General features: G+C 44.3%; 4 protein-coding genes across 4 annotated transcripts in view; all 4 read left to right on the top strand.

Moving 5' to 3' along the window:
• Positions 1 to 1125, top strand: part of LOC131886038 (copine-8-like) — a gene marked incomplete at its 5' end in the record, with an annotated part of 2044 nt that extends 919 nt beyond the window's left edge. The window contains 1 exon segment of the mRNA XM_059234256.1: positions 160 to 1125. Coding sequence (XP_059090239.1) covers positions 160 to 919 — 760 coding nt within the window.
• Positions 1126 to 1282: 157 nt separating this feature from the next.
• Positions 1283 to 3831, top strand: LOC131886039 (copine-8-like). The gene has a single exon (XM_059234257.1). It carries the CDS (start codon positions 2038 to 2040, stop codon positions 3706 to 3708), a length of 1671 nt encoding a protein of 556 aa, XP_059090240.1. The 5' UTR covers positions 1283 to 2037; the 3' UTR covers positions 3709 to 3831.
• Positions 3697 to 4741, top strand: LOC131886040 (peroxisome assembly protein 10-A-like). Its single transcript, XM_059234258.1, has one exon. It carries the CDS (start codon positions 3835 to 3837, stop codon positions 4702 to 4704), a length of 870 nt encoding a protein of 289 aa, XP_059090241.1. The 5' UTR covers positions 3697 to 3834; the 3' UTR covers positions 4705 to 4741.
• Positions 4742 to 4835: 94 nt separating this feature from the next.
• LOC131886037 (beta-glucuronidase-like) lies at positions 4836 to 7116 on the top strand. Its single transcript, XM_059234255.1, has one exon. It carries the CDS (start codon positions 4974 to 4976, stop codon positions 6975 to 6977), a length of 2004 nt encoding a protein of 667 aa, XP_059090238.1. The 5' UTR covers positions 4836 to 4973; the 3' UTR covers positions 6978 to 7116.
• Positions 7117 to 12632: the final 5516 nt, after the last annotated feature.

The raw sequence follows: 12632 nt of genomic DNA, 5'->3' as shown, positions 1-12632 counted from the left end.
TTCCATTGTTATGAAATTTGGCTTCGTGGGTCTTGGATGCTGCGCCCGCCGGGGGTCGCTTTTCATGCTCGTACTCTTCTACTAGAGAGTCCTAGTTTCCTCGATCCTCTGGCCAGTCTGGAGACTGTTCTCTNGCTACCGGACCGAGAAACAACTCACCTTCTTGGATTACATCCAAGGCGGTACGTCTATGAATTTCTCGGTGGCCATCGATTTCACCGCCTCCAATGGCAATCCTCAACACCCGAGTTCGTTGCATCATCTCCGACCTGGCTTTCTCGACAATCAGTACACCGCGGCCATCCGAGCTTGTGGCGAGATCATTGAGGATTACGATAGTGACAAAATGTTTCCCGCCTTGGGTTTCGGGGCTCGTGTTCCGCCGTCCGGCATGGTATCGCATGAGTTCTATTTGAATCTGCGAGATGATAATCCCTATTGTGCTCGAGTCGATGGTCTGATTCAGGCCTATTATAACGCTCTTCAAAGAGTGACCCTCTACGGTCCGACCAATTTTGCGCCTGTTATTCAACACGTGACGCGTTTTGCTCAAACTTACCAAGATGGTCGACAGTATTTTGTCCTGCTCATTATTACTGACGGCATCATCACGGATATGGACATGACCAAGCAGGCGATTATCGAAGCCTCCAAATACCCGATGAGCATCATTATCGTGGGCGTGGGTGAAGAGGACTTCTCGGCCATGGAAGAATTGGATTCGGACGACAAGCTGTTATCCTACTATAATCAAAAAGCCCAACGCGATATCGTACAGTTCGTGGAGCTCCGGAAATTTCTTTCCCCGCGAGACCAAACATGGGACAAGGCAATGTTGGCCAAGGAGGTGATGGCGGAAGTGCCCGGACAGGTAGTCGATTGGATGAAATTCAAGGGCGTGAAACCAATTGAAACCTAGGGCTTCGTTTTATCCTCCCTAAACACACTCAATCTCAGTGCAATCGCTCCTCATCAATGTAGCTCGTTTTTTTACCGATGCGCTTGTTATTGAATTTTTCACGTATTAATTCATTGAACTCATCTTGTGATATTTATTCCTCTGTGTTCCTGCTCCTCCAATCTTTGTGTGTCAATCATTGAAATCAAAACTTCCATCCTCTCCGATTCATCACGGCGTTTTTATGGCTTTTTATCTCGTGCTCATCTTGGCCACCTTCTATTGGGCAGGTGCTGCGGGGCTAGAAACGCTAGAAACCTATCAGCCCAAACTGGCGGCATGGCGGCAATAAAAAGCCCAAAACTAGAGCGATATTATAGTGCAACTAAACCAATGCGTATAAACATCTGAAATCGTAAGGCCCTGACATCCTAGTAGTATGGTGTTGGGCCCATTCAAATTATTTCAATTTTACGGATCTGCATATTCGGAGCATCAATCTAGTCCAATTGCGAAATGACGTAACATTGAGAACTGGAAATACTATCTTCATAAGCAGAACATGCTGTTCGATTGAAGTTGTTTCAGTCCTCCAATTTCCAGTTCACATCCTTCAGGGATTTCCGTTGGGTTCGTTCTCCGTCATCTCGGATACTGGTAAAAGCCCATTCTTCGGTTGCTGCATCCTTCTATCTAGTTTATGGTCCATGACGTCAAGGAACGGTAGTGTTGGCTTCCGAATTGTGACTAATAATCTTAGTAAAGGGTGGGCCGGGTTTCCATGTCGGAACCGCCGTCATCCGCGTCCGTCAGTCCCTAAACACTTACCACCTACCTATGTGCGTCATTGAATTACTCATATATCGAATCTCAAGTCAATCGTTGTTTCGCGAATTGCGACATACTTTTAGTGAAAGGCATCCCTCCCTCGCTCCCACGCACACCCTCTTTACTAGTGCTCAGCCTTTAATCTTTCTCTCTCTCTTTATCTCGGATCTCGGAGTTCTTCGGGCCTCAACTCGGCCACTTGACGTACGTAGGTGCTTACGTCCCTACGTATTCGTTGATCTCGCCAATTGCCACTTGGGTGTGCTGTCTCCTTTTGTCTGTCATCACCACCTTCGAAGTTGATTCGAACCATGTCAGGTTTCGTCATGCCGGGCCAAACGCCCCCAGGACCGGAGAGAACCGGAGGCTCATTCATGGCCCCGGGATCGGGCTCCCAATTCACCATGCCCACCACGTGTTTGGAAATTAGCGTGGCGTGTCAAAAACTGGCAGATCGCGATTTGACCTCGAAATCTGATCCTTTTTGCGTACTCTTTGAGCAAAGCGGCAATCAAGAATGGCGAGAATTGGGCCGCACGGAAACCCTCCGCGATTGCTTGGACCCCGTTTGGCAGACTAAGTTTGTGGTCGATTATCGCTTTGAGGAGCGACAGGTGCTGAAATTTCAAGTTTACGACCACGATACTGAATCGAAGAATCTCAAAAAGCAAGATTTCTTGGGCGGGTTGGAAATCACTCTGGGCAAATTGGTGGCGGCTCCCGGACGGCGTTTTGTGTCCATCATGAAAGAGGGGCCTAGTAAAAGCGGTCGTTTCGTTATCATCACCGAGGAGAGATCGGCCAACAAAGAGATCCTCACGTTTCAATTGGCCGCCGAGAAGGTGGACAAGAAAGACATGTTTGGCAAGAGCGACCCCTATTGTGTTTTGAGCAAATCCGGACCGCAAGGCAGCTTCATCGTTGTCCATAGAAGTGAGACCATCAAGAAGACGCTCAACCCTGTTTGGGCCCCCGTCGTCGTGCCCGTGGTCGATGTGTGTAACGGGGATTACGATCGGCAGCTCAAACTTGAAGTGTATGATTGGGATAGCAATGGCTCGCATGATTTCATCGGCAGCTTCACCACCACGCTCAAAGACCTCAGTATCGCCGTGGTGGAGAAGAAAGAGTTCCCGCTCATTAACTCCAAAAAGCTGAGCAAAAAAGGCTACAAGCACTCGGGACTCGTCAAATTGCGGAGCTTCAAAGTGGAAAGCCGAGACTCGTTTGTGGACTACATGCAAGGGGGCACGTCGTTGAACTTTTCGGTGGCCATCGACTTCACTGCGTCAAATGGCGATCCTGCCACTCCAGCGTCGCTGCATTTTCGGGGAGCTTCCAACGGTGAGAACGAATATACTCAAGCCATTCGAGCCATTGGTCCCATCATTGAGGATTACGATACGGATAAACAGTTCCCTGCCTTGGGATTTGGGGCTCGAGTCCCACCTACAGGGAAAGTCTCTCACGAGTTCTTCCTCAACCTACATCCCAACAACCCCTATTGTTACGGTGTGGAGGGGATCCTTCAGGCATATGCCACGTCCCTGCAAAGTGTGTCTTTGTACGGCCCCACCAACTTCTCCCCCGTGATTAATCATGTGGCCAAGTTTGCTCAAGCATATCAGGATGGACAACAGTACTTTGTACTTCTCATTATCACCGATGGAATCATCACCGACTTGGAAGAAACCAAGTCGGCCATAGTGTCTGCCTCAGATTTGCCCATGAGTATTATTATTGTGGGTGTGGGGAAGGAAGATTTTTCCGCTATGGAAGCCCTTGATTCGGATCAAGGTCTACTTCGCGCTCAAGGACGTGTGGCCGCTCGTGATATTGTTCAGTTTGTTGAACTCCGAAAGTTTTCTCAAGGCACTGGATCCTGGAACAGAGCTGCCTTGGCCAAGGATGTTTTGGCCGAAGTTCCCAATCAGGTGGTGAAGTGGATGAGTGGTCGTGGAATCAAGCCACTTAAATCATAATGACTATATATACTTTTTTTAACAGTAATTGTTGGTTAAATTGGAATACATCTTTTCTAAGATTGATTTTAAAAACTGAAGCAAAAAAGTGCCTTTTGGAAAGGTTTTTTCACTTGTTTCAGATCCATGTCTTTAGAACCTGCCAACCGCAATGAAATCCTGCGTTCTTCCCAAAAAGACACGGGTTATATTGAGGCTTTAACAAAGGACGTGTCGGATTTGGTGCTTGAACTTTTTGGGCCTGTGAAATGGTTCAAATGGAAGCAATTGATCGGGCCCTCAGCAGCCTTTTCCTACTTCGCGGCCACCACTTTGTCCAATTGTCAAACTGTGGGCGAAGAGTACAGTGGTATCATTCAAGCTAATCAAACTTTGGATGGCCTCCCAAACCTGCTGAAACGCTTTATTATGGTTGCAATTTACTGCTACGGTCCATTAGGTATCAAGCTGGGGCTCTCATTGGCCGAGACCCAATTTAAAAAAGGCCAATTTCGAAAAGAGGCGATTGATGTTATCTGCAAAGGAATCATGATGATTAGAGATTTGGTTGATGTCGCTTACCGACTGAATCTATCTCTTTTCTTTTTGTTCGGCTCATTCTATCATCTGAGCAAAAGGGTAGTTGGAGTAAGGTACGGATCGGTTCAGCATTGGATGTCTCCCAAGAGCATCAAAAGTGATCAAGTTCTCAAAGCGAGTAGCTATCTTGGGTTTGTTTCTTTGGCTTTATCGATAATGGCCTTGGTAAAGAAATATCACTCTCACGGGTTAGGCCAGAGTTCAAGAGAGATGCCACCAACGCTATCGTCAGGATCCTCCACCGTCAAGAAGTGTCCTCTTTGCCTAGAATTTAGGACCCATCCAGCAGCCACAAGCTGTGGGCATATTTTCTGTTGGACTTGCATCATTGAATGTCTACAAAAGCGACCGGAGTGTCCCTTATGTCGAAGTGAAGCCCATCCACAACGAGTTGTCCCTCTTCAAAATTATGAATAACTCTAGAAATTAATAAAGTTTATAAATTCTTAACAAATCTAGCAGTGCTCCCCATTTGATTTAAAGCTTCGATCTCTTTGAGTAAATCTTGCAGAGCTGACCTAATACGCGCAAGAGAAGAAAACTTGCATGATCGCTAACTTGGACGTACTTTCTCTTCCGGCCGGGCGGTTTGAAAATCAATCGAATATATACTTTTGAGGCTGACTTGCTTCTGCCAACTCAAAATCTGAGCTCAAAACCTGTTTTCAAGTCAAGGAGCCTGTTCGATGTTCACAGCTGACAACATGGGAAACTCAAGGGGGCGGGAAATCATGGCAATGAAAATCCTCATAGTTTGCATTATTTGTACATACCCTTTAGCCCATGGGCATTTGTTCCCGCAAGATTCGGAGAGCCGAGAAACACGGAGTTTGGACGGAATATGGCATTTCAGGATATCGCCCAAGCTTGATCCGGATTTCGGATTCCGAGAGAAATGGTTTGCCAAGAACTTGGACCAAACGTCGGATGCTCAAGACAATGTGATTCCGATGCCGGTGCCGGCTAGCTACAACGACATCACGCAAAACAGAACCATCCGAGATTTTATCGGCTGGGCTTGGTATAGTCGCCAATTCTTCGCTCCTAAATCGTGGAACAAGGACATTCTCGTGTATTTGCGATTTGGAAGCGTTCACTACACTGCCAACGTGTGGATCAATGGAAAACCTGCTGTTAAACATGCTGGTGGTCATTTGCCTTTTGAGGCTGAAATCTCGTCCTATCTAAAGTTTGGACACACAAATCTGATTTCTGTGGCTGTGAATAATACCTTGACACGCCACACAGTTCCTCAAGGTGCATTCAATTGGATGAACAAGTCCAAGCATTATCCGTCCGGATATTTCACTTTAGACTACCACTTCGATTTCTTCAACTACGCCGGAATCCATCGTCCTGTAATCTTGTACACTGTCCCCAAAAGTGGATTCGTGCAAGATGTAGAGGTCAATTTTGAAGTATCCAAGACCTTGGAAAAAGCTCAAGTTTTCTATAAAGTCCAAGTTGCGTCTAACATTTCAACCAAAGCCTACCAGATCCATGTAGAACTAAGATCGGCATCCGGGTCCTTGGTGTCCCACGTTCCTGCTCAAAAGGGAATCATTCAAATCGTTCAGCCCCGTTTATGGTGGCCGTACCTCATGCACGAGAATCCGGGATATCGTTATGAAATGAAGATATCTCTGACCGATCCTTCGAACCCTGACATTGTTCTTGATTGCTACCGATTGAAAATTGGCATTCGATCGCTCCATTGGAACAATTCTACATTGCTGATTAATCACAAGCCGTTCTATTTCCGCGGATTCGGGCGTCATGAAGATTCTGACATCCGTGGTAAAGGTTTGGATCTGGCTTTAGTCGCTAAAGATTTCAATCTCATCAAATGGATTGGTGCCAACTCCTTTCGAACTTCGCATTATCCTTACGCTGACGAAATCATGGATTTTGCGGATGATAACGGTATAGTGATCATCAATGAATGTCCCGGCGTTGCATTGGACCACTTCAGTGACAAACTGTTGAAAAATCACAAGTTTGCCCTTCGTGAACTGATTCAAAGGGATAAGAACCGTCCTAGTGTCGTCATGTGGTCCATAGCCAATGAACCCAGATCGAACAAAAAATCGGCCGAACCGTATTTCAAGGAGGTGGTTCGCTACACAAAGGTTCTCGATCCCACTCGACCTGTTATCGTCGTGGTCAATGGAGACGTGCACAAAGACCAAGCAGTATTACATGTTGATTTCATTGGGATCAATCGATATTTCGGCTGGTACTCAGATCCGGGACACGTCGAGCTAATCCAAATGCAAATGTTCAACGATTTGAAAGCATGGCATGACACTCATCACAAACCCTTAATCGTCACGGAGTATGGAGCCGACACCGTGGCGGGTCTGCATCAAGATCCGTCTTTCCAATTCACGGAGGAATATCAAGTGGAATTGATGACTCAGGATTTCGCAGCTTTCGATCGAGCCCGCGCGGAATCGTATATTTCAGGAGAGATGATCTGGAACTTTGCTGATTTCATGACTAAACAAGAAGCACGCCGTGTGGATGGTAACCGCAAGGGAATATTTACCCGCCAACGACAACCGAAGATGGCTGCTCATGTGATGCGGATGCGTTATTGGAGCTTAGCCGAAGTGATGCCCCCACAAGGTCAGCCCTCAACAATGAACTTCCTGAGTGCTAGCTGCGGCCTATTGGAGCCCAATTTTTGAAAACATTGCAATAACAGATTGTGCGCTAGAGAACTGCTTTTTGTATATTGTTGGCTTTGGATATTTCCACATGAAATAATAAAGCAAAATACATCCATTAGTAATGTATTCAATGGCACAATATATATTGCAATGCTCACTCTGACGTCTTGCAAAATAGTCTGATCAAAGTTGAAAAAACGATACTGGTTGGAAGTGGCCATTTGCCTTTTATCGCTTACACTTATTAGAATTGGTTGCAAAGAAACAGTTGATCGAGGAGAAACGTCAAATCACAATTGTCCATGAAAATTTGTATTAGAAAATCTTGGAATGCCGTTTCTTTCGTACTTTAAACACGTTTCAAAATCAATGGCACCCCTATGAGCTTATTTTTACATTATATTTGGTAACTACAATTATTTCAACTAATTAAATGTAAACAAAGAAATGAGAAATTATATATGCCTCTCTCCCAATGCTTAAACAATGAATTTCTATTCGAGCTGCAACTACGAGATTGATTCCATCCTTAGATTCTATAATGATAAGGCCTCGGAGATATAGGTGATTCTGGCATTGAGCTGAAATTCGAGCGGATTACGACAACCAGTTTGCTTCTCCATGCTGTTGTCTATGTCGTTTCAACATCCCTAACCGACGTCAAACTTCTTTGTTTCTGCTCGATGTAAAAATAACCATTTTATCCGAGACTTCATATTGACCTAGTTCGTAGCGTTTTTCAGTGGAGAGACCTTAAGGTTTCGATACCTTTTCTCAAAGTCAATGGTATCAATCGTCTTTCTTCGTTCTGGAATGAAATGAAAACTTCCGTTGAAACAGGAGATCTAATAACTGCTAGGCTATTTAAGAGCTTCATGATTTTGATTCTTCCGCTTCGTTTCGTTGATCGAAGACCAATGCCAAAGCAACGGAAATACTCAGATCATTAAAAATAGATCAATTAATGTGGCCGTGTACAGAAGCGTGAGGGAAGCGTTCAATATGTGAGCTTGTGCTGCCACATCAGTTGGGTAATTGGGGATACCCGTGAAAATCGCTTTCAAAGCTGTGAAATTGTCCCACACCTCGTTGCACGCTCGACCATTGTAAGAGACAAAAGATTCTTGGGGATCGCTCTGCAGTAATGAGATAATTGGAGAAACCTGCCAACCACAAGAACTGGGGACATAAGTGTGATCATGTTTATCCATCACCCCCCAAGCTCAGTAGGTCTCTCATTAAAATCTAAACCAAGTCTCTCTCCAAAACAAAGGCCATTTAATCACACGATTTCCAGAGTCTTTGAGCATGTGTACGAACAGATATTTACAGTACAGTTTGTCTCCCAGTTCATATTTTAGATGGTGGGAAGAGTTTTAATCGGGCCGGGTCAGTCTCGTTGAGCTTTTCTCGATAATCGACGCCACTCTACCGCACGTCAAGTGATTTTCTGAGTTCATATTTCAAAGAGATTGGCCAGGAACCCCCTGCAGATTTCGTTCTCAGGAGATCAACGTTTACCGCCCGGGCGGCAGTATGGGATGTGCGTACGTTCACAAATCTATAAGTCAAGAGAAATTAATGTTATTCCTGGACCTCCACTTGTCTCAAATGTCATCCCCATAAACTCCATCACCTCCATCACCGTAAGTTCTAAACTGTACGATGATTTGGTTCATTTATTTGCTCTTTCTCAAATAATTGACCGATTGAAACCTCGAACCAACCCACTGTAATTGGGTTTCTTCTCAACACTTGGATAACTCTCCAGCTGATGTTTTTAAGAAGATGTAATGCGATGAACGACCGAATGACAACATATCCACCTTCAAAGTGTGTACACTGTCGACCTCATTTTGAGGCTAGTATGATCAAGGTGGTCAATCTTCATGCGCAACAGATCAAAAATGAACCTGATTATCTGCTTTTTTTTGGTTGAGGTGTTCAATTTTAAAACGTGACGTTTATAAGTCGAAATCAAACATTATATCATTACACAATATTAAACTCATTCAAGCTACTTAGGTAATCTGTTTGGTACAGTTTCTTTCCAAGATTTTGATTAATGCTTAATTGTCATCCAGAGAGAATTATCTACAATTAAACCGTAGATCTACCTTCACAATTAGAATTGGCGTTGCAGGTGGTAGGTGTCTGTTTGAAAGTCAGTCATGCTGAATGCATTTCCCTCCCCTCTTATCGTAATGACTTCAAATAAGTGGGACCAGCCATATTGAATATGCACATATTTTGCTTGACCACCATTTCAAGTCCTTCATTTTGATGGTCATCATTGTCCATTTAAAATGTTGAAAAACACTCATGAAGTTGATCTGGGATCGTTGAAGAATTATTTACCATCAAAGACTATGGCAGCATGGAAGCGTCTCGCATTAGGTCTATATAACACTTCATAACTTGGCATCTTGAATGCTTGTGGAATGAGCGGGATTTCATCGTAAAGAACTTTCATCGTAAAGAACTTGCTCCTCGATTGTTTAATCTGCATCTGACTATTGTGCGCCAATCGGAAGTCATGGAAAAGAAGAGATCATTATGACGAAATCATGAAACCTCCCGGGGGCAAAGGGGAGGCACACGAACAATGGTGGATGGAATTGTGACATCCTAGCACGTGCTCATATTCCGGCGAGCCTTTGTGCTCTGGTTTGTAAGCAATCAGCCATGCAGGCTCCGGCATGTAAGCAGAAAACAACATTATCTAACCTTAGGAGGGGGAATGTTGGAACTGGAAGTCAAAGAAAGACTTTACCACTACATGCATATAAATGTGTGTGAGAGTGGAGATGCTAAGAAGATTGCTCCTCGGATTTTGAAACAGTTTTTGTTCGTGATGTTGGGTGTGGTTTCGAGGGAAAATGACGTTGGAGTGTCTGCTCATCTGTCTCCATAAGAGCTCATTTGTATTTCTTCTTATCCTCCCGGGCGGCCTAGGCACCAAAGAAATCCAATTCCTTACGATCTACCCTCCTGATTGAGGTTGATGAGGGAGGGTGGACTGATGTTGGAAATCATTATTACCGCCTTCTCAGTTCTCCATCGGGTTGGACGGACTGCGTCCATGCATGGAGGGAAAAATCAAATTGTTGCGACCAATCCAGTCCAATGTTGGTGTATCATTACCATCTTATTCCACGAACTAGAATGGTAGGTACATAATACATACACCCGCTCGTCGAGAACGGGAGTTGAATGGACGGGAGATCACCCCATATGGCAGAGATCTTAATGAGGAGTGAATAGACTTGATTGCTATGTTGTGCTGTAGCTTCGGGGGGATTAAGATTTAGCATCCAAGTTCCAGCCAGATTGCGTGCCGCCTTGCCATCCATCCAATGCAGATTGGGGCTAATTGACTGACTGGGATGACTTGAAGAGCCAATTCACACATTTCTAAGGGTTTAGTTTCAATAAACTTGTTCTGAAATGCTTCCTCATCGTCTTTTCTTGACAGTTTATGGTTGGCCATGATATGTCAGTAATTAATGGCTTCCACGTTTAGGAATCCGATACAGTTTTCAAAAGAAACCGCAGAACGAATGCCGTTCGAATGAGCTGAGGAACTTGATTCGGGTTCATCGTGCTATACTGCAGTACGCACGTCACCTACGTACACTTCATCTAGGTCATTTGAGAACGGATTGGGTTTGAACGGAGACTGTGAGAGTGCCGTTGATCATCCTGACGGCTGGATGCCATCAATGGCTCCGGGAATGAATGAGTTATTGGCAACACAGAATCCCTCAAATCAAATCATCACCTGAGCTGCATTCCATAAAGCCTAGCAGAACCTTTGAGAACATCCCGTGGACATGTCTCTCCACCAAATTACTTATGCCAAAGCCATTGACACACTATGCAATAACAACGCTATTGGGTGGGGTAGTTGGTCTGCTGTGCAAGCTGGATGGTATCTCCCAATGATCAAGTGCTTCGAGAACCTGGTGTTACAACACTGATGCTGGTCTTGCAATTGCATAATGAGACTCATGCATTGTATAATAATCAGAAGATACAGAGCGCTGCTCATTTTGCATGTACTACTGTACGTATCTCCCTCGTTGTGGCCAGTATGTATTGCGCCTGCCCTAAACGTCAGTGGGTCTGTCTGCTCTGGCTAGAGAACGACTCAGTAATGCTCGGTCAATATATGGGATTACATTTCTTTACCTCCAGATCACGTCTCCCCATTCACGGATATACATCGTAGGGACTGTTTGTCTGCGAAGAACGAACGAATTGTGTGTAGTGCTTACTGCATAGGTTCGTGTTTGGTACTCGATCGTTATTCTTTGACGAAGTACCTCTCGGGCCGAGATTGGGAAGATGAGTAATGACCACCGTGTGAGTAGAATGGTTGATGAACCAACGGGCCTTCCCTTCGCTAAGATCATCCCTCATGCTTAGGAGTCGTTCACACTTTGGAAACATGATACCTAATCATGAACAAGGAACAAGATAAAACGAGAAAAATGGTCAATACAAAGAATCGATATTTATTTCATCATTAGTTGAACGTGGCGGTATATTCTGGACTTGACATTTGAGGAGGTCTTATGACCCTTTGCTGTGTTTTTAAATTGTTCAAATCTGCAACTATTGTAGTATGGGCGTGGTATTTGTGAATTGGTATCTTGGCTAGTTTAAGGCTTATGAATCTAAATGGCAGGGCCTGCCATTTGAACGGGCCGTTCAAGCCGATGAAGAACTTGTTGCAGCAGGTTGATAAATGAAACTAAAGAAATGATAAGGAACAACTGTTGCCATCAGAAGATGGAAAGATCTATGTAGAGATAGTGTCAGAATTTGTGGCCATTGCTCTTACTGTGCACCAAAGATGTTACTGCCCGACTCTCCAAAGAATAGGGCTCGAAGAATGCCTTGTGGCCTTATTACTTTCTCGACATCTTCACAACAAAATAGGCTTGACGATCAATAAATCTAAGCTCGATCTTCTGAATCGGGACGTGAAGACATCGCCATCATTTGGTCTAAGGAAAAGAAAATCAGCTCTGGCTATTTACATGGAATTCAAATCAATTCCTTGGTCTTTCATTTCTTCATAAAAATGACCGATGATTAGAAGGGCCCTTATTTGCAACGTCGCAAAGCCCAAAGAAAACTGGAAGATACACGGTGGTTTGCTAAATAAACTTCTCTTGCCTTGCCTTGGACGCAATTTCTTTTCCGGACATTATGTGACCCAGGTTACTAATTATACATAATATTTTAATAGAATTAGCCAAAAACAACACAAACGCATTATAATTAAAAAAAAGGAATCGGCCCAATCGTCCCTACATTTGGTAGAGGCTGAATGACAAAGCGCCCTCTGAAGTGCAGAACGTAAAATATTTTTCTTGCAGGGTAAGGCGTCGTAGATTGTTGACCAGAATGGCCATAGAAGAGTGAGCCATTTTTTCAAGTAAGTTAGATTTCCTTGTCTCTATTCCCTCATTAGTCTCTGAGCTCACTTCAAAAATGTTGAAATTGAATTGAGATTGGGAGCCGTTCCGAGGTAAATAATTGAGCGAACTACAGGCCCATTTACAATGTGACTTGAGAGCATCCTGTCAAGATCAATTGGAATACTTAGTAGGCCATCAAGTTCTTGAGGGGCGTTGGGATCAGGATATCAGGTTGTTATTAATT

This window comes from Tigriopus californicus, chromosome 9 (genome assembly GCF_007210705.1).
Source record: "Tigriopus californicus strain San Diego chromosome 9, Tcal_SD_v2.1, whole genome shotgun sequence".
NCBI lineage: Eukaryota > Metazoa > Arthropoda > Copepoda > Harpacticoida > Harpacticidae > Tigriopus > Tigriopus californicus.
Note: the sequence above shows the minus strand (reverse complement) of the source record. Positions and strands in the feature narration are given on the sequence as shown.